The 25,182-nt window shown below is 40.1% G+C and overlaps 3 protein-coding genes across 8 annotated transcripts in view; 1 reads left to right on the top strand and 2 right to left on the bottom strand.

The window, feature by feature from the left end:
• Nucleotides 1-1,042: 1,042 nt before the first annotated feature.
• agk (acylglycerol kinase) lies at nt 1,043-5,321 on the bottom strand. Its single transcript, XM_087797176.1, has 14 exons — nt 5,095-5,321; nt 4,986-5,025; nt 4,833-4,912; nt 3,318-3,393; nt 3,096-3,221; nt 2,919-3,013; nt 2,733-2,802; nt 2,581-2,660; nt 2,447-2,504; nt 2,234-2,381; nt 1,905-2,002; nt 1,762-1,832; nt 1,603-1,687; nt 1,043-1,442 (listed from the first exon to the last, which is right to left on the bottom strand). The coding sequence occupies exons 1-14, from the start codon at nt 5,202-5,204 to the stop codon at nt 1,308-1,310; spliced, it is 1,272 nt and encodes a 423-aa protein (XP_087653302.1). The 5' UTR covers nt 5,205-5,321; the 3' UTR covers nt 1,043-1,307.
• Nucleotides 5,322-5,574: 253 nt separating this feature from the next.
• On the top strand, nt 5,575-21,084 carry nup205 (nucleoporin 205). The gene is made up of 42 exons (XM_087797704.1): nt 5,575-5,609; nt 6,463-6,605; nt 6,703-6,874; nt 6,946-7,090; nt 7,166-7,325; nt 7,394-7,622; nt 7,694-7,858; nt 7,962-8,137; nt 8,234-8,350; nt 8,448-8,585; nt 8,715-8,865; nt 8,970-9,175; nt 9,241-9,423; nt 9,646-9,696; nt 9,956-10,165; nt 10,239-10,476; nt 10,567-10,756; nt 10,850-10,970; nt 11,212-11,296; nt 11,371-11,535; nt 11,613-11,737; nt 11,802-11,916; nt 11,986-12,135; nt 12,238-12,309; nt 13,813-13,970; nt 14,630-14,710; nt 14,771-14,962; nt 15,024-15,225; nt 15,326-15,424; nt 16,454-16,602; nt 16,674-16,865; nt 16,921-17,042; nt 17,123-17,255; nt 17,951-18,077; nt 18,140-18,213; nt 18,772-18,900; nt 18,966-19,092; nt 19,153-19,325; nt 19,396-19,525; nt 20,370-20,492; nt 20,554-20,624; nt 20,696-21,084. The coding sequence occupies exons 1-42, from the start codon at nt 5,582-5,584 to the stop codon at nt 20,846-20,848; spliced, it is 5,970 nt and encodes a 1,989-aa protein (XP_087653830.1). The 5' UTR covers nt 5,575-5,581; the 3' UTR covers nt 20,849-21,084.
• Nucleotides 21,085-22,852: 1,768 nt separating this feature from the next.
• fgd4a (FYVE, RhoGEF and PH domain containing 4a) overlaps nt 22,853-25,182 on the bottom strand; it is a 50,242-nt gene continuing 47,912 nt past the window's right edge. For all 6 annotated transcript variants that reach the window (XM_087797705.1, XM_087797709.1, XM_087797706.1 and 3 more), the window contains 4 exons: nt 25,030-25,155; nt 24,831-24,968; nt 24,625-24,765; nt 22,853-23,785 (listed from right to left, as the gene is read on the bottom strand). In XM_087797705.1, the coding sequence (XP_087653831.1) occupies nt 23,519-23,785; nt 24,625-24,765; nt 24,831-24,968; nt 25,030-25,155 (672 nt within the window). In that variant the 3' untranslated portion in view covers nt 22,853-23,518. The remainder of the gene's footprint in view (nt 23,786-24,624; nt 24,766-24,830; nt 24,969-25,029; nt 25,156-25,182) is intronic.

Raw genomic sequence — 25,182 nt, 5'->3', positions numbered from 1 at the left:
TTATATCTACAGTTGTCTTTGTGGCAGATTGTTTAAATGTCAAACCACAAACTTATCTCTGCACATTCATTTGAATACATATATACATGACCTTTATATTTTATATATATATTTAAAGGTGCACAACAGCACTGATAAACAGCCACATGTGATTTGGGTTCAGTCTATAAAGGAACGCTAAAGCTAAGTTAGCATGTTAGCTTGTTAAATCTTCCATTTTTTATTTATTTATAGCCATTTTTTTCACTTTGTTTCTGTTTCTTTAATAGTCAAACCACAAACGTATCTCCGCACATTTCTTTGAATACATATATATGTAGATGACATGACATTTACGGTTAACACAAAGTAAGTAAGTACATAAAGCTAAAGCTAAGCTAACTTTGTAAGCTAGTTCAACCTCCCACTTGTCATTTCTTTTTAGCTAGTTTTTTTTATTTTCAAACCTTAAACTTGTCTGTAAATTCCTTTAAATACATATGTGTATAACATGAACTTTATATTGTACATTAAGGAACGACCTACAATAAGTTATTAAAAATAAGAAGAGTAAGGAAAACTAGATAGAGCAGATTTATATATAATGTAAAAAATATCTGGCATCTTAGGAGACATTTTGTCCAGCATTGAACAAGTCTATGTTTTGATTCACTTGAGCTGTATCTCGATTTGTAAACGTCAATGACAACTTGCACTCAAGAGTCCACATTTGGGGCGAAACATATTCTCATAAGGCATATTCAAGTGAAATCTTTATTATTTCCAACCTTTCCTTTGGTTTCAGACATTTCAATTTATTTATTTTGTGTTAGAATTCATTAATATTATAATTTGTCATTTTATTTTAATTAATGTATTTTTATTATAAATTTGGGTTTCATACATTTAGACCAGGGGAATAAATACATTTCCTTCAATGCAATTTTTTTTTTTTTAAATGTTTGTTTCAGCAGAACATGCCAGAAAAACTATATTGAAAGGTGACATGTTCCTTGATTATTATTTTGATGGATACAGACAAACTAAAAAAAAAAATCTTGAATATAGTTGTTTACAACACATTGGGCGGTAGTTTTATTGACCAAAAACGACATTTGTTGGCATAAAAAAGCCATTAAGTAAACATGAAGTTACATTTTGCCTCAACATGGGTTACTTTTCTACACAAACAATGCATTGGTCCTCATGATTAAATAATATATAAACAAGTTATGCATGACTGAGCCACAGCGTGATTGCTGAAAAAACAACAACATGAGTATTATGTTTAAAAATGGACAAAGACGTATTTTGTTGTCGTCATCAGTTTACTGCATCTGTGACAGCAGCTGCTCCCTCCGCTCTGCACTGATGAAAAAGTGCAGTTTCCGTGGCAACAGTCTCACTTCCACAGGCAGTGCTTCGTACTCCTCGTTGTCAATGTTGTAGAAGCCCCCGGCATCCTTTAAGATACAGAACAAATACCTTTTTTTAACCTATTGGTCACTTTTAGGGACAGTGATTAACAATTATACCCATCAGGCCATTTTTGACCCAAAATATAAATCTCGTTTCAGAAACTGAATAACAATTTAGATTCATAATTCTGGAACATTTCTTTACCTCAGGGATCTGCAGCCGACAAACACTTGCTTCCAGTTTTTGTGAGTCCTCAGTGAAAGCAGTAGGATCCTCTTCTTTTTTCTCCCTAATAATAAAATAATAAAATAAATTCCCTTTCACAATAAATGGCTTGCAGTGGTCATCACTCTTTCTACTGACCCCAGATAAATGAACTCGCTCACGGTCAGGTTGTCGGGCTCCGCGAGGATAATCATGGAGTCGTTCTCGCGCTGGAAATTGAAAGAAGAAAAATGAGCACCTGAAGCGAATGGAGCTTATTTAATATTTAAACCATTACACACCCTCTCAACTGGGTTTTTGTTGTGTGTTTGAATGTAGAGTTCTAAAGATGAGAACTTCTGATCATCCCACTTCTCTGGTTCTTCCTCCTTTGGAGGCTCTGGAGACAAAAAAAAAGAAACTATTGATCAAGTTTTTTTTATTTTATATTGGAAGCTCCATATACCTTTAATTAGTGTGAATTTAGATTCTTGTACCCATTAAATTAATACGACATTGAATTGCCTGACAAAGTATGTCAGCATCAGAACTTAATTAAAACCAAATCCTCCATTTACGGAAGCATCCTTCAAACGTGGATGTGTAATCTACAGGTGATGATAATAAATACCTTCAATAGGTGGGCTCCAGTAATTCTTGAAACGGCGAATGATGCGGTGCCACAGGTTTGGCCTGACAGTAATTTGGGGGACCATATCGGGGGGGCGTGGGGTCGGAGAAAGGCAGGAAACAGAAGCCTCTCGTATCAAAGGCCATTCCTTAGAACAGATTGACACAATATCAAGTCGTTTCTACTAAATGCAGTGTTGTAACTTTAACTTACTCGTAGTGTACTCATCCAATGAGCAGCCTTGATCTTCAGTGGTCCAAAATACCAGAATCTGTAAAGAGTTAGGTAGAACATAAAATCTCTGCAAGTTAAACCATCCTTTATTGAGGGATCTGATGATGTCATACTTGCTGATGGTAGCGGACACGTCTCTAAAAGCCCCCCAACGCAGACCTGTCAGAGCAAACACTGGCTGGTCCTTCTCCCCCTGCAGAGGTCAAGAGATTATTAGGCTTTCCAAAGCATTTCCAGACCGTTTGGTAGAGAAAGTAACTCTTACTTTAATCTGTAGAACATCAAGTGGCACAGTCTCTCCTTTGAGGATGGAAAGTGTTGCTAATGTTATGTCTCTATAAAAAACAAAAGACACACTGGATTAATTTCTATTTAGAAAAACATGTAAAAATTATTTATTACAATTTTAATCACTGCTCTTCTTGCCACAATAACATTGACCTATACTTACTTGACCTGGTTGTCGCTGAGAAAATGAAGACTTGTGCTCAGCGAATTACGGGTTCCCAGGGGAATAAATCCAATTGGCATGTTGCTGAAGGTTTCCTGTAGACAAATGAACAGTTATTCAAACGTGACAAGGCAACAATGCAGAAGAAAAGCCTTGTAATTACAAGCAGAAACCCACTTGATCAGGCCGGCGCAATAAACCAGTGACGACTTCCTGAAGGGTTCCATCCCCCCCGGCAACAATCAGCATGTCTGTTTGTTCCATCAGCTCAATCAGTTTCTTTGCTTGGCCTTCATAATCCGTCTGTTGGGGGGGGAAGCGGGTAATGAAAACAAGAATTAGAATTTTGGTGCATCTGTTGACATTAATTCAGAAGTAAAATCATTTTAATAGACGCACCTTCACAACGTTGACGTCCATACCAGAAAGATGTAAAATTGGGGCAGCGTTTTTTTCAAAGAGTTTGTTGGCTTTCCTGCACGAGTTGTCATTAAAAAAAATTGTTAATAGAAGATATGGATCAAAGAGTTTACATTAAATATTGAAATGAATACATTGAGGTAAACAAATTTGTTTCCAGCACCGGCAGCATAAATAATCCATTTAATTATTTTTTCAATTTGTTTTGGCAGGTGGTGCGATCACAATTTTGCGTCAATTTGTTGGGGGGTGAAAACTCATTGTCAACACAAATTAATTTTATTTCATTTAACTTGAGAACCAGCACTCCTGTGGCCTTCATACTCAACACATTAGTGTTCAAATAAACTAAACTGAACAATTGATTTTGGGTGTAGTCAAAAAATAAAAGATTGTTGCTGTGCAAACAAATAGTCATGAACCATGTGACCTCAATAGTTTACAACAATATCAGTGTCAAATGCTTACTTTTGAACTTTTATTAATATGTGATTGTTGTTTATTTATTAATAATTACTTAATTGACCATTGTGCTCATTTTACTTGTGTATTTCTTTTTTTTTTTTAATATATTTTATTTATACAATTTTTATAACAAAGTGCAAACATGTTCAAGAGTACAAAAGAAAACCAGGTTATTAAAGCACAGGAAACAAAGAAAATTAAAATAACAAGAAACAAGAATACACTGTACCGAATAAAGTAGACAAGAGTAGAAATATAAGAGAAAAAATAAATAAAAAATACTAAAAATAAAAAATAGAATAAATAAAATAAAATAAAACAACTGTCAGGCAAAAGCTTAATGATAATAAACACTCTTACTTGTGTATTTTTACATCATTATCATTTATGATTATTAGTTTATTAGGGATTTATTGTTTTTTTAAAAGGCAACAAATGCATTTATTTAAGTGTGTCTTAAATTGATCTTGGACCTCTATTGTACTCATCAGTATGTGTCCGTTTGTACAAAACTGTCTTTTGATTTAAATATTTACATTGACATCTTAATAAAAAGCCTTTTTTTCTGGAGATCAAATCTTGTTTACCATAACCACAACCACTCTGCTGTAATTGGTGAAGCATTGAAGTTTGTCATCGCACGTCAGTAATCTCGGAAGTCTCCACCTCCAAGGGACTCGTTGTATAAACAAAGCGGGGCGTAATTACAGCTGGCTGGAGTAGGAGTAAAGCCATTATTACGTCATAATGGACTCAGCTCTTGTAACCACTCATTCGCCAAGAACTTATACGTGGGAGAACTTTATAAAGTAATTATTTCAAAACATGGTCATGATGAGAGACTTACTGCATCTTGGAAGACTTCAATATTTGAAACATCTGAGTGAGTCAGGAGAGTTTCCACATGAGTTCTCCTTAAATGTTTTTATTATTGTTTTTGTTGTTAATTTAAGAAAAATGCACAAATGTGTAAAGAGTATGCAAAAAGTATGCAGAAATCCCTTGGGTCTTTAGATGTGTCCTCCTTACCCATTGCAGGCAGCAGGATTCAGAATCACCGTTGCTTTCCTCAGTCGTTCCTGTGGAGCTATTACACGTCTTCCAAATTCCTTAAAAGGATCACATTGACCACAAATAAGTCACCATTTGAATCAATGTTATTTACAGTCATAATTGACTTACCCTCGCCAGCAAACAAGCCTCCCTCCGCAGAAGACTGTCACTAAAACGCCATGCATTATGGTTAATTATACATAAAAGTATTTGGGCTAAACATGTGTCATTTGCTCACCAGTGTCTTCCATACAGCCAGTACCCTCCATATGACAGGACACACACGGCTAACGTGGATTTCTTCCAGTGATTGCGCACGGTCCGGAAAAACTTAACAACACGCGCCATATTTGACCTTAAAATACTACCTTTTACTTTATAGAAAGCTTTTACATTGACATTTAATAAAAGTAATCATGTTGGTTAAGACTAAGGGAAGCAGCGGTCATCTCCAGCAAGGAAGCATGTTGGTGCACCTGCTAAAACAGTTCGGGTGTGAGAACATTGGTTCCTATTAAAACTTTATTTTTTATTTCTCAGCTTGCAAAACCTGTATCACATCATAAATAAAATTAGGTAAAAACGGAGAATATTTCTCATACAATTGTGGAGATTTACAGTGAAGTCACGACGAAACAACCGAAATGTATCGATTGTTTCCAGTGTCTTCGCCGGAAGACTACAATTCCCACGAGGGGCTGTCCGGGACCTGCCTGTCTAGAAATATGGCGCTACAGATGGCGGTAAATTCAGGTATGAACTCACTGTATTAAGTTTATTTTAAAAATAAACAACCTCTGTGTCTGTGTGCTGGCTACACTCTATCTACCAGTTCAATATAAATGTCGTCTTTTACAAGCGTGACTATAAGGCGTTGCTCGCATGTATAAACCACATGGTCTTGGAGTTTGATTTTCGCAGCTAGGCTAATGTAGCCTAGCATGTATGTCAACTGTTGTCAAGTACCGGTGATGTTCACAACAACACTTGGTAACCGATACCGTGTGAAGAAATATTCACCTTTTTACCACTATTTATTCTGTATATTGCATTTAGGCGTATATTCTGTATATTTCGGCACATTTGTGTTTGATTCGAAACGAAAACGCTATGAAATGTATTCAACAAGGTGGACAACTACGTTTAGAACCGCATACAATCCTATAAATGTGTCGTAATTCTGTTTCGTATGAGACCATGTCGATTAAACCGAAACCAAAAGTAATAATTTAAGTCAAAGAACCTGATTTGCTAGAGTGTATAAACGGAGCTTCTACTGTGACCATTCAACAACATATTATATGTATTATTGTGTATTGCTTTAAAGAGTTTGGTGAAAATAACACTTTCATAACTACAAGACACACAAAATAAAACACTTTTCTTTCTACGCCTTTTGCCTATCAATAATTCCCTAATAATGCCTGTTTTGCCACAATTTCCCGAAGGAGATCTGCTGAGGGATCAATAAAGTTTTACCTTACCTTACCTTAATATCCTCATCTTTTTTTAAAATATTATAAACAAATCTACTGTTGCAGATAACTCATATTTGTCCTAGCTGTTGTAAAATGTCTGATCTATACAAAATAAACAACCTGTACAGGAGCCAGTCTGTGGGGGCCACTGAAAGAGCTGTGGGAAACTGTGAACGGAGCAGTAGTGAAAAGGCAGCCTGAAAGTGTCCACCTTCTTGACCTTCAGCTGAAAAAACACAAGACTATCTTCCTGTCACTCTTTAAGAACCCGGTAAGATCCTTTTTTTTTTTTTTAATTCAGGAAACATAATTAAAACCGTACTCTGTTGTTATATTATAATTTGATGAATACTTTTAATTCATTTTAGCCAAAGAGTGCAGAGCAGAGGGAAAAGGTGCGCAAGGCAAGCACAGATGGCATTGCAGTCCAGGGTCAGCAGGGATCTCGACTCCTTCCAGAGCAACTTCTAGCAGAAGCTTTCATCATCAGTGATCTGTTTGATATTGGGGAGCTGGCAGCTCTAGAACTTCTTTTAGCAGGTAAAATGTGTACATCTGTTTTAATCCCACAGGCATTCTTAAATAAAAGAGAATATGTTTTGTCTTTCTAGGTGAGCAGCAACAGTCACATTTCCCAGGTTTGACACGTGGACTTGTTGCCGTGCTACTCTACTGGGATGGGAAGGCATGTGTGGCCAATTCTTTGCGTACACTTATCCAGTCACGTCAGGGAAAGACATTCACACTTGATCTCAGGTTAAAATGCTGTTTTCAATATATTCTAAAATATTTGTGTTACTCTCCCTTAATCCTTGTTTTTTGTTTTCTCAGTGAAGAGTTGGTGGCCCTGACTACAAACTTCACAGATGAACTGATGACCAATGGTTTGACTAAAAGAATCCTAACGCTGGTGTCTGAGATCAATATGACTCGCGAGTTTGAGCGGCTGCAGAAGGAACGTGGCCTGGGCAATGAGAAGCACAGACGTGATGTGCGTACTGATCCTGTTTTGCTTCTTCAGGATGACCAATTCCTCACTGACTTTTCTGTTCTCTCTAGGTGTCAGACTTCATCAACGAATGTCGACAAGCCCTCGCAGACAGTCTTTTTCTGTGGGCATGTCAATCCCCCTTGACGAAGGACGATACGCTGGCTCTAATTAGCTACCTGGAGAAAGTGACGGCTCAAGCTGATGGATCATTGGATGGCGTGAACTTGGCTCTTGTCATGGCATTGCTCTACTGCTTGGATGTCAGCTTTATAGAGCAGGGCCTGGAAGATCGAGAAGGTTGGCACGCTAGATTTAAAAGTGGTTTAATTATGGTGTTTAATTATGTTGTTTTATTTTTGGGTCTGCAGATCTGCTTCAGGTGCTGCCTCTGCTGACGGAGAGGAATTATGTGTCAGCAGTCCACAGCCATTTAATGGATGGTCAACCGTGGAAACTCCCAGGATTACAGGCTGTGTGTAGGCTGACCTGGGCTCTGTCCCTCAGGGTGCTTTCGCAGCTGCCCCAGGGTGCAGGTTGGTGTCACCAGGACTCATTTTGAAAATAAATGAGCTTGAGTTTATTTTTTTAATTGCATAAATAATGGTCTGAATTTTTACTTTTGTCATTTCTTCTCAGCGCTTGTAGAGTTCACAGAGGCAGACGAGGTCCTCGCAGATCAGGCTCTCCTTGGAGACGTCTTCTTGTTCATGAAAGAGGGCATGCTGAACTGCGAGAGTTTCACCCAGGAAGAGTTTTACATCCGTCGCCTTCACTCACTTATCACTGACTTCCTGGCTTTAATGCCGATGAAGGTACACTAATTATTTCATGTACTTTCACAGTTTTTACATGATTTCAAGTCTTGCAAAACAGTGTAATTTAAAAAAAATGTTTTCTTCTTTTCATAGGTGAAGCAACTTCGTAATCGGGCTGACGAGGATGCACGTCTGGTGCACATTTCTTTACAAATGGAAGGCGAGCCACCTTCATCTCTGCGAAAAGATCTTGACCATCTCATGATCCTGGTGCGTCTTTATCATTAACAAACTTGTTCATTAATATGGTTATTTAAACTCCAATATAGTAAGAGGAAACAAGAAAATATTGGAATTTTTTTTCCAGATTGGAGAGTTTTATAGTAAAGACCCATTTGGACTGGAGCTAGGTTTGGAATTCTGGTGCCCTACAGAGTCCCTTCAGCAGACCTCCCTCCAGGGGTCTTATTTAGGAATGTCACTGCAGAGGCCTCCACACAAACAGGTAAGAACCCTTTTATATATAGGTCGTTTTAATATTATTGTTTAAACTTTTCACATTTAGGCAGTGTTTCACATTAAAGAACTTGTACTTTTGTAACCCTTTTTTTCACTTTTATCCCTGTGATTAAAGGTTGTCCTGTCCAAATTTGTGCGTCAAATGGGAGACCTTCTGCCTTCCACTCTGTACATTTCCTACCTTCGAATGCTGAAAGGTCTCGCCAATGGTCCTCAGTGTGCCCACTACTGCTTCAGCCTCCTAAAAACAAACGGATCCACACATGGTATGATCAAAGGAATTGTTTCTATAATGAAGTTTCTTTAAAAAAAAGGTGTTGATTTGTAAGATAAATAGCTTCTGTTGAATCAGTAAATGGTGTTTGTTCAGGTGATAACATCCAGGGAGTGTCCGGCAGTCCAGTTTCTTGGGAACACTTTTTCCACTCCCTCATGCTTTACCATGAGAACCTGCGACGTGACCTTCCAAATCCAGATGCTGCTCAGTACCGGCACCATCCACTGAGGGGCATCACACAGCGAGAACTTGATGGACTCACTTCTTTCTTTCAACTTCTCACCACCATCATTACCTGGGTAGGTAACCACTAACGAACACAAGTTTCTTTTGTCCAAAAGTAATTTTTATTATTTTATTTTAGAGTGAAAATGCTCGACTGGCTCTATGTGAGCACCCGCAGTGGACTCCTGTGGTTGTGATGTTGGGGATGCTACAGTGCAGTGTTCCACCAATACTGAAAGCTGATCTCCTTCATTGCTTGGCTGCCTTCGGAAAGTCACCGGAAATTGCTGCGTCACTGTGGCAATCACTAGAATACACACAGGTGTGTCTTTGTTTTAAGTTTTAATATAGAAAGTGCCCTTTTGAATTTCAACTTTATAAACTCTAAATAAGATTTTTTGTTTAAAATCTGTCAAATATGTGTCTGAGATTGCTTAATCCATTAAAAAGATCATAACACTTGAAAAGTCTGTTTATACAATACAACAGTTTTTGTTTACTTATTTTAGTTAATTAAGTTTTTTTTTTTTATCATTTACCTAAGATTCTTCAGACTGTACGTGTTCCTGGACAAAGGCAGGCTGCCGGAATTGAGGTGAGTGTTTAAATGAAACTCGAACTTTGCCCTGTATGATCACAATTCTGTCTAAAAAAATGTGTTTAGTCAATGTTAATTTACAAAATGATAATTAATTATTTGCGTTTTCGATCATGTACAATTTTCTTATTTAAAGTAGTGAATGCATTTCTTTTATATATTTACCGAATAAAAAATGTCAGTAATAAAGGTTTGATTTCAGCATCCCATATTTTCTTTATGTACATGTCAATCTCATTACCTCTACTGCCCCCAGGTGGAGCTGAACGAAATAGAGTCGAGCAGCGAGGAGTACCCTCTGACCCGGAGCTTCTGTCAACTCATCAGCACTTTAGTTGAGAGCAGCCTGCCTGTTAATTTAGGTGCAGGGCTGCGAGTGCCAGGATTTCAGCCGTACCTGGACTTCCTCAGAGAATCCGTTTTCCTCGCATTCCCAACACGAGCATATCGTCGTCCGGCAGAAAAGGTTAATTTCTTTTTTTTTTTTAGCCTGAAGAAACACACACATGTGGGTGACATTTATTCCTGTGACCTGGCAGTGGGAGGTAGCTGAATCCACTCTGGAGGTTTTTCACAAGCTTCTGCGCGACTACGAGCCGCAACCAGCCGACTTCGTCCAGGAGATGGTCGAGCTTCAAGGCGAGCAGGTTCCAGCCCACAAGCCGCCAGGCCACAACCTCATGTTCCATCTGCTAAATGACTCCCCGATGTTGGCGCTCTGTCTCAGCCTGCTGGAGGAGGGAGTTCGGCAGCTGGACACTTACGCAGCGTTCCCCGGTGAGGCCGAGCAGATGCTTCAGCTTGGGGTGAAACTGAGGTGGCTTGTTAGTGACACAGTTTACATCCTCGTTTGATGTCACACCATAGGCAAGAAGAACCTGGAGTCTGCGGTGCTACACTGCTTATGCCTGCTGGATCTGGCTCTGCAGAAAGAAGTGGTTTACATGGATCTTCTCAGAGAGAGTCAGTCCTCACAGCTGGTCTCTCCGCTGGAGCAGCTTCTACAGGGAGTCAGTCCTCAGACCCGCAGGGCAGATCACATCGTAAATATTGCCAGGTGAGCGTACTTTGATTTATACTTAAAGGTCTTTCTTCACTTTTGCTTCATTACATTAATATCTCGTTAAACATTGTGATTTTGTCATTACAGATATCTGTATCACAGCAGCTCCAATCCAGAAGCTGCATATCAAAGTTCCAAGATCCTGCGACGAATTGCCAACTATCCCAATCTTCAAATCCGCCTAGTAGGAGATTTCACTCACGACCAGGTACCTCAGTTCAAGTATTTATACAGCAGCAATAATACTGAAAAATTAAGTTCCTTGTTTTACTGTTTCAATTACCCTGTCAGCAAACATGGCAACTTGATCTCCGATTGTGGATAAATGTGTATACTTGCATCAAAAGAAAATAATTATGATGATGATAACGGGGGTAACCAGTCCCTGGACTGGGGGTTGGAGACTACTGTTGTAGATAACTAAACAACGTTCTCACGTTTCTGTTTAGATGATGAGTGAAAAGCTGATGGCTGGATTTGTGGAGTGTTTGGACTCTGAGGAGGCAGAGGAAGGATCAGATGCTGGTGAAGACGGTGAGTGACTCGTCTCAACTGTTTATTTAAGGTTAATCTGTTCCAACATGTGGATAAGAAATGTTAACTCACAGTGGCCGAGACACCAAACAAGGAAGCAAGAATTCGACACGAAACCCAGATCCATATTCTGAACCTTCTCATTAACTCGTTGGAGTTGAAGAGTCCAAATCTGGCTCTTTACCTTTTGGGTTATGAAGTGAAGAAACCTGTGTCCTCAACGAACCTTCAAGATCCAGGTCAGAGCAGCAGTTTTAAGACAAACCTTTTGTTAAATCCGTTCTGTTCTTAACGCCCAAGTCTGTCTGTTTATAAGGTGTCTTGGGATGTCCTCGAAGCTGTCTTCATGCCATTCTGAATCTGCTGCAGAGAGGAACCGAGAAGAGATCTGGACCTTCTGTCATAAGACATGCCCCTCACCTGGCAGAGCTCTGCTACCAGGTTGGACTCGCCTCCCGACGTAGCAACACGTGTGCCTCCTGCTGACTCTCTTCTGCCTCTGCAGGTGATCTACCAGCTGTGTGCGTGCACAGAGACGTCCGGACCAACCATGAGATATTTAAGGACCAGCCAGGACTTCCTTTTCTCTCACCTGCAGCATCTGCCCTTTAATCTACCTGGTGAGCAACGGTGACTGTTAATGTGGTCATCATACTGTTTGCTTCATGACTTTTCGCCGTCTCTCTCAGGCAACCAGATCGCTGCTCTCTCCCAAATGTCCTGGCTGATGAAAACTGCTGCCATTGAGTTGAGAGTGACGTCACTGAACCGTCAACGTTCTCACACTCAGAGACTTGTCAGCCTCCTGCTCGACGATCAGCCTCACGCTCAACACTCAGGTGTGTGTTAGTAACGCAGAGAGAGAATTAATCCTCGCGTCATTATTGGTACTAAATGATTTAATATTTGCTTAAAACTGTCCTTGTTGACTTCTCTTAAAGACGGAGAATCAGGCATGGAGGATGAATGCAGATCCGTCAGTGGCTTCCTCCATTTTGACTCCTCATCAAAAGGTCGGTTGCCACGATTATGGGTTTTACTCCTGATACAGGAAGTACTTTGTTATATCAGTGTTTGTAGGATAAAAAAAGCTAATAGCGGTTGACGGCGAGTAAATATTTTAATATTTGAGTATTCTTAAAAAAATATTATTTGTTGATATTAAGTGTTTAAAATACAAAGTTATTCATTTCCTTCCACAATGGAGCAATAGCATCATCACTTTTCTTCCGAAATAGTAGTGTAAGAAACGAGAAATAAAATACAATTATAACAAAGAAAGGGTGGATGTCATAATAAATTGAATACCATGCTAACAGAACAGAGAAGCAGATGGAGACTAATGCTCCTCCCCAGATGCAACACTAATAGACTCAGGGACTCATTTATTCCTTGTGCTGTTAGACTTTTTAACTCTGAGTTTGGGGGCAGGAGTGGAGCGAAAAGATGATGTTATTCTATTCTATATTAATCTTTGTATATATTTAGATTAGATAGACTTTACTAATCCCTCTGGAGATCTCCATCGAGAAATTAGGTTTCCAGTTCACAGCAGACGATATCAGGTACAGAAGTTTCATAAAAGAAAGAACAAGATCAAATTGCAAAAAAAAAGATCAAAGTGCAAAAATAAAGTGCATATATGAAAGGAAATACACAAAGACCTAAAAGGATACTAACAGAATAATATCACACTCTTAAGTGTTTTTCCTTTGAACTATGCTCTCTATATTGTTCACTTTATCTCTTGGCACTTGTTATTTTTATTTAGGTTAGGTTAGGTAGAACTTGATCAGGAGGTCTCCTTCGGGAAATTGTTTTTTCCAAATTATCCACAACAAATACAGCAATTTTTCATAAAAAAGAATCGAAATAAAATAAGAACAAGAACAAAGAGAAATGAATTATTAAATTATTTGCACTTGTTCTTGCTTTTATGAAACTTGCTGTACCTTCAATCGGCTGCTGTAAACTTGAAATGTAATTTCCCGAAGGAGATCTCCAGGGATTATTGAAGTCAATCTGTATCTAATAAAGTAAAATATATGATCAAAGTATTGTATGGTTTATTCAAAACATCATTATGAACTCTAATTATCTTACATTTATATTAGAATTTGTCATTTTCAAGTTTGTAGGTCAAATGCGAATGTTTTTTCCATTTAAAATTTGCCGTTTATTATTCCCATCTATTCTCCTGTCTGGGGTGTTTTCGTTTTCCAGTGTTTTGTAAAAATTGTACTCATCTGTCGAGATCCTAATGTAATACATCCTACATTAATCTTTGTAATTCCGACCAGAATTGTTTCATCGCCTTCCCAATAAAATGTGCAAGATTCACATGTAACACAGATTAATGAATAAGCTCAATTAGTGAATAAACTCACACAAGTATCCCTCCTCTTGATGAAGGCACTTGAATGCCAAATATTGATGTTTTAAAACGGCTTTGATTTGAGCTTTGATTCTTGGAGAAATATGAATCGTTCATTTTGTTATATATTTTTTTTCTCCAGTGCGCAGGAAGTTGCTGAGCGTGCTGGACGCCATCGATTTCAGCCAGGACATGCCAGAGTTGTTGCAGCTGGACTTTTTCGAGCGAACTCAGATCGAACAAGTGATCTCCAACTGCGAGCACGTCAACGAGCACGGACACACAGTTTGCAATGTCAAAGTGAGTTGTTTTTTTTACCTTACCTATATCTATGCAATTAGAATATTTGGCTGAATTTAACATTTCAAATTTTGATCTCTTTTTAATTTACTTTTTGTTTTTTATAATTGAATTTGGTCAATTTCCATATCAATTGATTTATAAATGTCCAATATTTTCTAAATGAATGCATTTTTTTTAACCATAGAATCATATATCCTCTTTCCAATTATTAAAAAATAAATTATTTTAGTTCTAGTCTTAACTCTTAGTCGTTAAGATGGTTTAATAGCCTCCAGACTGACCTCATGGTGAATTGATACACTAGTGCTTTTACATTGTCACATGATCGTCTGCACGTTGCATGATTGGCTGAGTTCAATCATGTAGTTCCTTGCTCTATTATACCAACATTTTATATGAAATTTAAAATGTTAGGATTTAAAAATGATTGCATTTAGACAATTTATTTTTGAATGTATAAGTCATCAATATACTACCATTGTCAAACATTATAATTAAATATCAATAAATAAAAAATAAAATGCTTTAAAAAAAAAGTTTAAATTTAAAGAACATTTAAAAAATTCTCAACAATTCACTAACCTGATGACACTGATACATTTCGATAGATCTCTCACAAATAACTTCAACAGAAATACTGAAATTGTGTGTTGCAGCTTCTCCACAGAGTTCTGGTTGCAGAGGTGAACGCGCTGCAGGGAATGGCTGCCATTGGACAGAGACCCTTGTTGATGGAGGTGAGTCAAGAAATCTGACATGTTGAACATTAATTTTGTTAATCACTGTTCGCTCCTCAGGAGGTGAACTCCATCCTGCAGCAGGTGGTCGAGCGAAACCGCATCCGCCGCAGCCTCAGTGCGAAGAGACACGCGTTGCAGTCGTGGAGGAGCCTGGTGGAGACCCTGCTCACCGCCTGTCCCTCGGACCTCATCCCCGTGGAGGACAGACAGCTGATCATCAGAGACCTGCTGCTGGACCTGCACGACAAGGTGGGTCCCTCTGAGAGCTCGTCTGAGGTCCTCGTCAGGTGCTGACAGTCTCTCCTCTCAGGTGTTATCTGAGGGAGCAGCTGGAGAACTGATGCCCATCGTGGCCGGAGCCGTCTTCACTCTCACCGCTCACTTGAGCCAATCGGTGCTGTCGGAGCAGCAGCAAGGGGCGGGGCTAGAAGCATCCACCGGTTTCGCCTCCATCGCCAACTCCGCCCTGCACCTCGTCCTCCGCAAGCTGCTGGACTTCCTGCTGTGCACTGGTAAGCCAGAGCCGGTTATTAAGACATTGAATTCTCAAGATAAATTATATTGGAGTGAGATTTGGGTTTAACTGCTGCTGTGGTTGTTTTCTCTGTGCAGGCGGTGGATACCAGCGCCTGCGCGCTCACCTGTACGGCTCTCTGCTTTATTACCTTCAAATCGCTCAGAAGCCCGAAGAGCCGGACACTTTACAGGCTGGTATGACCTCAGTTCTCTTCTCTTATTCATTCAGCAGCAACATCTTCACATTTATTAATGGCATTAGATGCAAATCGGGATTTTTTAGCCAAAATATCTTGTTGGATCATCCTAATCAATACTTCTCCCTTTTTTCGTCCTTTCGTTTCACCTAAACTATATACAGTTTTCAGTTTTACTATCCACCTGTGTTCCTGCGGATCCTTAAAAAGTCCTTATAGGAGTTAAATCCATGAATCTGAAATTAGACCTTAACTGGCTTTAAAATGTTTTTCTAGTTAAACACATGATGAGTAATATTTGATTTGGTTTCAAATCTATAATTACCCAGTTTATCTATTCAGGTTTATTTTGTGCAATATTTATATTGGAATAATCTTTATTATTGTTATTTAATTTTAAATTTTTAAATTTTTATTTTGGTTTATTGCCAAGAAGGTCTTTAATTTAACATCAAATTGTTTGAGTTGGATTTATTATCTTACTTCCCTTAAGCAACTTTGTCCTTCCTGAGAGTTCGATCAAGTAGCTCGTTACTTATTTGCTATTGTCTGGTGACACTATTATACCAACATTTTATATTAAACTTAAAAGGTTAGGAATGAAAAATGATTACATTTAGACGATTTATTTTCGATTTATTTGAATATTGCAATCTATACGTCATCATTATACTATCATTTTCAAACATTTTAATAAGAAAATATTATGTTTTAATTCTGTTATTAAATAAAACAATCCAACCACTCAATCAAATTATATACTTTAAATTTAATAAATAAAATGCTTAAAAACAACAACAACATTTAACATTTAAAATATAAAATTAAGTTGATGAAATGAAATAAAGTTTGAACCTTGTCCAACCCTGAAGTAAATTATTGTTGCATTACGACGACATCCAAATATCACAAAGATGCTTGAAATAATAAAGGTAATGTTGAAAATACTGTGTAATTGTTTATATTTAAAAGAAAAGGAGACAATAACAATCATGGTAAACGCTGAAAAAATAAAATGTGTTTCCAGCTGGAAGAGCCATGTGGGAGCGTCTGACCGCCCCCGAAGACGGTTTCTCCAAACTGCAGAGAGAAAACCTGTCCATCATCGAGAGTTACGGCAAGTCCCTGATGGAGGTGGTCTGCAGAGACGCCTGCGACGGACACGAGATCAGCCGAGTAAGATGGACGGAGAACAACAATCCTCTCCTTCGCTTTCCTGTCGTCACTCCAGAGGTTTGTCTCTCCAGATGCTGGCGCTGGCGGTCCTGGACCGAGTGCTGTCCATCGACCGGCAGAACCAGTGGCTGGTCTACATCTGCAACAGCGGCTACCTGCGCTCCCTAGTGGAGAGTCTGAGGCAGGACGACGTGGCGCTGCAGAGCCTGCTCAGTCCTCAGCCGCCGCTCCTGAAGCCGCTCTACATCTACGAGAGCAAGATGGTGAGTTTGAATCTCATGACGTCAGAGACCAGAATCCCTGACTTTCTCTCGCCAGGCTCTGCTGACCCGCGTGGCCAAGACGGGCCAGGGCGCCGTGGAGCTGCTGCGCTGCGGACTCGTGGCTCAGCTGATCGAGTGCCAGGTGTTCGACATGGTGCCGGACAGCGACGCTCACAGGTGTGAGAACGAGCCTCCGGAGCTCTGATGATCCTCACTTGTGATTGATTGATTGATTTAATTGGTCGTGTCTGGCGCAGGGTCGTGCGTGACCCGTCAGGTTTCATCCCCAGTCCCATGGACCGCTATCGTAAAATCCTGCTGCCAACTCTGAGGCTCTTCCAGGTCATCCTGACCTCCACTACTATGAACCACCAACAGGGGGCAGCACAGGTGAGCGGTTTTTCCTCATTTTAATTTGAGTTACCGTATTTTCCGGACTACAAGTCGCAGTTTTTTTCATAGTTTGGCCAGGGGTTCGACTTATACTCTGGAGCAACTTATGTGTGACATTATTAACACATTATTACCGGTATATCATTTCACATTTTATTTTCACATAAACCACAAGAGGGCGCTCTAGGCCTGTGTTCATAATTTCGACGTAGAAGTAGAAGCGCCGCATCTTCTACCTCCAGAGTTAGTTAGTTGTTTAAAAGTGACACCGATGATGAAGATATCATTGGATTTTAGTTATTTGGAGTAACACGGATGGTTAGGTAAACTTCTTAGTATAGTTATCTGAATAACTCTTAATGTTATGTTAACATACCAGGCATGTTCTCAGTTGTTTCGTAATGTAAGCATACTGTACAATTATTCATCCTGTCGTCGCCTCTATTCTATTTTTATTTTAAATTGCAAATTTCAAGATGACATGTCTGTTCTTGGTGTTCGATTTTATCAAATAAATTTCCCCCAAAAATGCGACTTATACTCCAGTGCGACTTATATATGTTTTTTCCTTCTTTATTATGCATTTTATGGCTGGAGCGACTTGTACTCCGGAGCGACTTATAGTCCGGAAAATACGGTATTATCTATTTATTTGGTGGGAAATTGAGATGGTGGTCCGTGTGTGTGTGCAGGTCCTGCAGTGGCTCATGGTCCACGCCGACACGATTCAGTCGCTGCTGCGGTGCCAGGAGCTCAGCATGGGGGCGCTGCAGGAGCTGTCTCTGCTGACGGGCATCATCAGCAAGACGGCGCTGCCAGGTACTCGCTCAGGGTCACGACCTCCAGGCCGGCATCATTGACCCGGTGTTTTTTTTCCACAGGTGCTCTGGAGACGGGCGGAGACGTCAACGCCGCGGCACTCATGGAGTTTCAAGGTCACATCCACAGATTCCAGGTATTGAAGTAGATCAGTTTCATCAGAGATTTAGAATTTAACTTTTCAAATGTTGAAACTTTTGCTCTACTTTATGGTGTTTTTTTTAAGTTTTAAGCAATGAATTCTTTCTTTTTTGAATAATTGAACTATGCAAGTTGGGTATTTTCAACAAACAATTTAGACATAGTTTGATGTTTTAATTCCAAGAATTATATTGAATTTAGAACATTTATTTTATGTTTCAATTAGTAGCCTTTTAAATTATTTTTCATATTGAATTTAAATAGCTAAAAATATTTAAAAATTTAATTATAGGATTTAGAATAATTCAAATTGTAATTTTTTATTTTTTTATTTAGTTATTTAAATAAAAAGGTGAATCCTTTCAATATAAAAAGGATTGAGTATGAAATATTAAATACTTAATTAAATACTTTAAAAAAACATGGTTTGAATAATAAAAATCAAAAAGATTTCAACACTTTAAATGTTAAATTCAAACACTCAATATTCTGACGGCTCTGATGTTTTTCCATCTTTATTTAATGAATTTAATTTTGACATTTGTTCGTCCAGCGTCTGTGTCTGTCCCTGCTGAGTCGTCTGGCCGGCAGCGAGCGCGAGCGGCTGCTGAAGCAGGTGGAGGTGTGCGGCCCGGGAGAGTCGGCGGAGCGTCGCGAGGAGGTGGAGGTGGCTCTGCAGCAGGTGCGCCCCCTGGAGGTAGAAGGTCGTAGTTGTCATCCTACGTTGACCCACGCATGCGTCCTCAGGTGTGCGCCAACATCATGGAGTACTGCCAGACGCTGCTGCTGCAGAGCTCGGCTCAGGCCCAGTTCAGCGTCTGCCTCTTCAGCCCGTCCGGGGTCGAGCCTGTCGGCAGAGACGGAGGTCGAGCGGGTCAGTGGAACTCGGGACGGTCCCACAAACGACATGACTTCATTCTGGCTTCGTCCTCAGATCTGGCCACGACGCTCCCCTTAATGGCCGCCTCCCGGGCCCCCAGTCTGGGCCTGGTCCTGTACCTGCTGAAGAACAGCACGGCCGACTTCTTCAGGTTCCACCAGAGTCACCGGCAGAGTCTGAGCAAACTGCAGAGTCTGGAGCAGCTTCCACCCGAGGAGCTGAAGGAGGTCAGAGCGACCCGAGTCCATCGTGTCCACCCCGGAACCTTCACCTCACCCCCCTGTTGTCGTCCTTCAGCTGTGTCAGGGTCTGGTGTCTGGTCCGGGCGGAGTGGAGAAGATCTCGTCGGTCCAGAGGAGTCTATTGGCCAAGAGGCGTCTGGTCCAGCTCATCAACAACCGAGCCAAAGTTCTGTCGCTGTGCTCGTGTATCCTTCACTTTAGACGTGCATCGTCAAGTTAACTTACTTACTTACTTAAAATAGTTACTTAAAATCCTACTTTAATTTTAGTAAACAATCTTCATAGTTGTTTTATTGTTCATATATTTCCAAAATAATATGATTTTTTTTGTTTAATATTAACATGTCCATATTCATTTGGGTTGCAATTACACTTTCAGTCGCTAGATGGCAGCAGTCGTAACAACTCCACAGCTTAGCAATGAAATCCTACAAACTACTTTTAAATATTTAAGTAAAGTAAAACTCAGATGAACAAATTGAGGGCACTTGGTACCACATGTAAATATTTGTTTTAAAAGAAAACAGCCGTAATCTGTGTTAGTCATTGAAATGTTTAACTTGCATGAAGTACTTACACATTTAATTAATTTATTTAGTCAAATATGTTTCAGCCAATCGGCAGCGTCGTCACATTTATCCCAGACATGCTGTACGGTAAAGTTGTGTGTGTTGTTAGATCGGAAAGAAGCTTCGACAAAGGTTCTTATTGATAATGTGGTACTCAAACAAATATCAACTGAGGACGAGAGGATACAGTGACTCCAGCAGCTTTAAAAGCTAATGTTTGGACATATTTTGGTTTCAAAACAAATGAAAGCAGTTACGACTTCGTCAAGAGTCATTTGGTCTGTTAATTCTGCAACATCGGAGTCAAGTACTCGGTAGTAACTACTACAAATACATCCTTGTTACTACAGTTTCACAATATACAGTTTTGTTGCAGCTGTATCGTGATACGGTTCAAATCAACCCAACTTTTGCTAATACTCACATCTCCGCACCTGGACTTTAACTCGCCGCTCCTCAGACGTCATCGAGACCTGCTTGTTCGTCCTGTGGCGCCACCTGGAGTACTACCTCCTGCACTGCACCCCCACTGACCCCAAACTGACGCCTCAGACCAGCTTGTACAGATCCAGACTCGGAGACGGTGAGTTTCAGACGCATCAGTCGAGCGACATCAAGTCTAATGTTTCCTTCTTCTTCTTCAGATTCCTTCGGCGGTCTACACGGAGCCCGGGGACTTGGTCTGCCCCGAGTCTGTCAGCAGGACCTGGAGTCGGTAAGAAAACCTTTAGTGGTGACGTTTGAGAGAGAGAGTCTGAGCGTGTGTGTGTGTGTGTGTGTGTGCAGTTGAACGGCGACATGGCGTCAGGCTTCAGCGAGGCCCTGCAGAGGAAGCTGCTGGAGGTGGAGGGTCTGTACAGTCAAGTCCGCTCCCGCTTCACCTTCATCCAGGCTCTGGTGCGCAGGATCCGCGGTCTGCTCCGACAGCCCAAATCCTGAGGAAGAACCCCCCCCCCCCCCCCCTGCCCCCCCACTCATCCCTCAGACCCCCCACCGGGACAGAATTATGATGAAAGACTGGTCTCTTCTAGAATCTCCTCCACAAACAAACACGCTTTTCTAGAAACTAATTATTAAAATGAACCTGTTTCCTCTTTTTTATGTGCAAATAAATGTTTTCTAAGTGGAAGATTTTCAACAACCAACTACACAAATAAACAGATTTCATGAAGTGAGATGTCGCAGCTTTTTTTCCAAACTTTCTTTTTTAACAATAAATGACTTTAAAAAAAAAAAGAAATTATGGGATTCATTGTAATTAAAACATTACATTTGTGATATTACATTCCTAAGTGAAGCAAACGTTTCCTGTGGAGCCGCTGGATAAACCTGTTGTAGCATTTAGCAACATGCTAACGGCACAAGCGTCAACATTTGCTATTGATATTAATTTTTCCCTTTGAATAAATGTTGGAATAAGGACAAGAATGTTCAAACAAAGCTATAGATTTTTTATCAGATGTTCTGTGAAGTTCTGGGAACTTTTTAAGTCATGTTTTACTACTTATCTTAAATCGAAATTGGAAAAATAGGAACATTGATCTAAAAAATCAAGTCAAAAACACATCAAATAAATATATTTGATACATTTTGTTTTTGTTTTTTTTGGTGATGTGGTATTAAAAAATGTACTGTTTGAAGCAGCTCTTGGTAGTTTTATGTACTTTTAATATTTTTGTACTAAAATAACTTGTGATGACACATCAACTTAAAACTAGTTAAATGACTCATATACTGTAACTTGAGGTGTTTTGTGTGATTTTTATTTTCACTGTAAAAGTTCTTGGGGATGGTGTGAACATGTTACATATCACACTGGTTGTGGTGGGCGAGGGGGGATTACGGTACAAAAACAAAGTTAAAGTTATATTATTTACAAAGCCATCATAACGCATATATTTTATATTCCACAATCTGATTCTTTACCTCATCGATCTCTATCCTTCATTCATCAATGGAAGTCTGGCAACAGAAAATTTGTCCAACTGCTGCAAACCGTAACATGGCAACTTTTGCGACGTTTAGCAAGTGCTCATGGGAAATGTGGTCTCCCGTCGGGCTAAACACTACCACTTTAGTCCACTGGCGTGGCTCGACTTACCATCGAATCGCTTTAAGTAGTTCTTTCTATTATCTTTTTTATTATCTTTTATTATAGAAAAAATAAATACATCAAAAATCATTCATTTTTGGTATGTTAACCACTTAAATAATTTACTTGCTTGTGATTTTGTCATTTTTCTATAAAAACTAAATTAAAAAAATTGTACTTGAAATTATTTATGGATTAAAAAATATTTTTATTATTTTATTTTTCCGTTTTTATGCTTTTTCCTTTATGTTTTTTCATACCTTTGTTGTATTACTGTTATCAAACGTGAACCCCTTTGTAACTTTTAAAAGTATTTCCAAATATTCCATAATTCATTTAAGTACTAATTTAGGGCTAAACTGGACAGCCTTATTAAGAAGGTCGGTTACGTCCTAGGGCGCCCCCTGGATCCTGTGGAGGAAGTGACTGGGAGGAGGATACGGAGCAAGTTGGCCTCCATGAGGAAGAACTTATCTCACCCTCTCCAGCACACACTGAGGGCATTGAGGAGCTCCATCAGTGGTAGGATGCTCCATCCCAGGTGTGTGAGGGAGAGGTACCGCAGGTCCTTCCTCCCTGCTGCCATCAGACTCCACAACAAGAACACACCAAGATAATTATTTAACAGCACCTTTCTTGTTATTTTTGTAAATATGATTGTGTATATAATATAGTGCAGATTTATTTTCTATTCTATTTAGATTCTTTCTTTTCTTTTTAATATCTTATTTCTGGGTGTTTTATTTTTTTTTTGGTATATTGCTCTTGCTGTTGTTAAAACGAATTTCCCCTCGCGGGACAATAAAGGATTCTGATTATTATTATTACAAATAATATTCTTGACTCTGTCATTCAAAGATGATAGAAATATTTTTATATTTTGCATTTTTCACAGAACAGCCTCGACTTCTCGTTTTCAAAGACGTCACAGAGAGAATCAAGTCCAGACAAATATTTAATCTTTCTTTTGCACTTTTGTGTTCAATCAAAATGTGTGTACATTCAGATTGTTGTGCTCTTGTCTCAACACAGTCTTGAGACGTTGGATCGTCTGCTGCTGCTGCTGTGCTTCCTCAGATCCTGCTGTACATCGTCTATAAATTACTTTTAAATAATACAAATTAATTACAGCCTTTTAAAAAAAACATTTACACTTTGTCTCTGGCGTCACATCCAAATATAAAACCACTCGCACGGATCCCTCACTTTTCTCATGTACAATTACTCGCTCAGATTTGTAAAAGTCACGAACCAGAAGAAAAATGTGGATTTCTTCTCCTGACACTTGAGACTCGTCATCGTCGCTCGCGTGGATCAGCTGATCGTCGATAAAGTCCGTTGATGGAAGTGATTGATTAGCTTGAATTCACAGTTTGATTTCCACTCGGATCAGAACGTCTTCACCCCCACAGTCACGACCTCCAGCAGGTCCAGAACCTCCTCCTCTAGTGTTGACGACGCGGCGGCTGATCCGGCACCAAGTCTAGGAAACGAGTCTGCGCGTCTCTGCCGAGTCCTTATGTGGCGTCGGACGGCGCCTCCTGCTGGTCGTTCTCCGCCTGGACGCCGTTGTTCCCGTCGGTGTGCGGGGACTCGGGCAGCTCTCCGGTCACCGCCACTCGGATGACCTTCAGCCAGCGCTGCTTCAGGTCCTCGGAGTCGGCGGCGAAGTTGTGGACGGACTTGGACTGGGACAGACGGAAACTGGCCGGAGGGTCAATGGAGCGAACGGTCTCGTCCACGCAGTATCCCACCAGAGGGATGGTGCTCTGAGCCTTCACGTCCTGCAGGGGAACGACACGCAGGTTTTAGACCGATCGTGTGTCTCGTGACACAGTGACTTCCTGTTGAAAGTCCACTAGATGTCACTCTCTGCTTTATAATCTTTAACTCTGATCTGCTCGTTCAATGAAACCTGGAATTGTTTTCAAACTTACAGTGCCATCTAGTGGCCTTTCAAAAACACTGCGTCATGAAACAGTGTCTTCACTGCACAGGTGTTTCATGAAGCCTCATCAACACATCACCGTGGATGTAAGAAAATATAAATACACTTAAATATCACAATATTTTCTTCATCGATGTTCGTTTGTACGTTGTTGTAACACATTTTATATTTATCATAGTTATTTTATGGTTTTTATGTCAATAAATACAAATTTAAAAATATATTGTAATGTAATGTTAATAGTTAAATTGCATTTTTTAATCATGTTAAAAAATTAATTTTTCATGTTTACTGAATTACATCCTTAAAAATAAAGTCTAAACAAAAATAAACTATTCTTCTTTTTTTCTACAATTAAAATGCAAATATTCAGAGCGTTTGTTCATTTTTATTTCACAATTAAACTTCCGGCCACTAGATGGCAGCAGTCATTACGTCCTTTGCAGCTTAGGCAACAAAGTCTCACAAGATCCTGGCGATGACTGAGGATGAGAGGATACAGTTGACTCTAGCATGATGTTTGGATATATTTTGGTTTCAAAACAAATGAAAGACTTCGTCAAGAGTCATGTGGTCTGTAAATTCTGTAACACCAGAGTCAAGTACTCGAAAATACTACGCTGTTATTAAAGTACCACATCGCGTCGTTATAGTGATACAGAAAAGGGGGTTCACCTGTGGGGCGCCGTACAGATACAGGACCAGACACTCCTTCTCCGGGATCACGCACCAGACCTTCTGCCAGGGCTTGTTCCTCTCACAGTACTGCAGGAAGCCGCACATGATGCTGCTGCCGGAGAACTGGGCCGCCTCGATCTGCACAAGACAAGTCCGGGTCAGAGTGGCCGGCGGGTCGGCAGCAGAGCGACCTCACGTCACACCTCCAGGATGCCCTTCTTCTTCCCTTCCGCGATGGTCTCTCCGGTCAGGATGGAGTAGCAGTCCTTGCACACCTTGTTCATCTTGTTGCCGTCGTACTCCAGCGCCACCTTGTTGTCGGAGCACTTCCAGCAGACCACCTGTGTGACATCATCGGGTCAGGGAACTGTCAGCCGCCTCCGGACGCTCCAGCGGACTCACGTATCCACAGGCTCTGCAGTGATGTCGGCGCCGCGTCAGCGCGTTGAACGGCTCTCTGCACTTCATGCACATGGTCACCAGGTTGTCTCGGATCCAGAAGGGGGCGCGCTTCCCCAGTTCTGCGTTCTTTAACAAAACACGGACGCATGAGTT

The sequence above is a fragment of the Callionymus lyra genome, chromosome 8, assembly GCF_982586985.1.
Source record: "Callionymus lyra chromosome 8, fCalLyr1.hap1.1, whole genome shotgun sequence".
Lineage (NCBI taxonomy): Eukaryota > Metazoa > Chordata > Actinopteri > Syngnathiformes > Callionymidae > Callionymus > Callionymus lyra.
The sequence above is the reverse complement of the archived record's forward strand: the minus strand, read 5'-3'. Positions and strand labels throughout refer to the sequence as shown.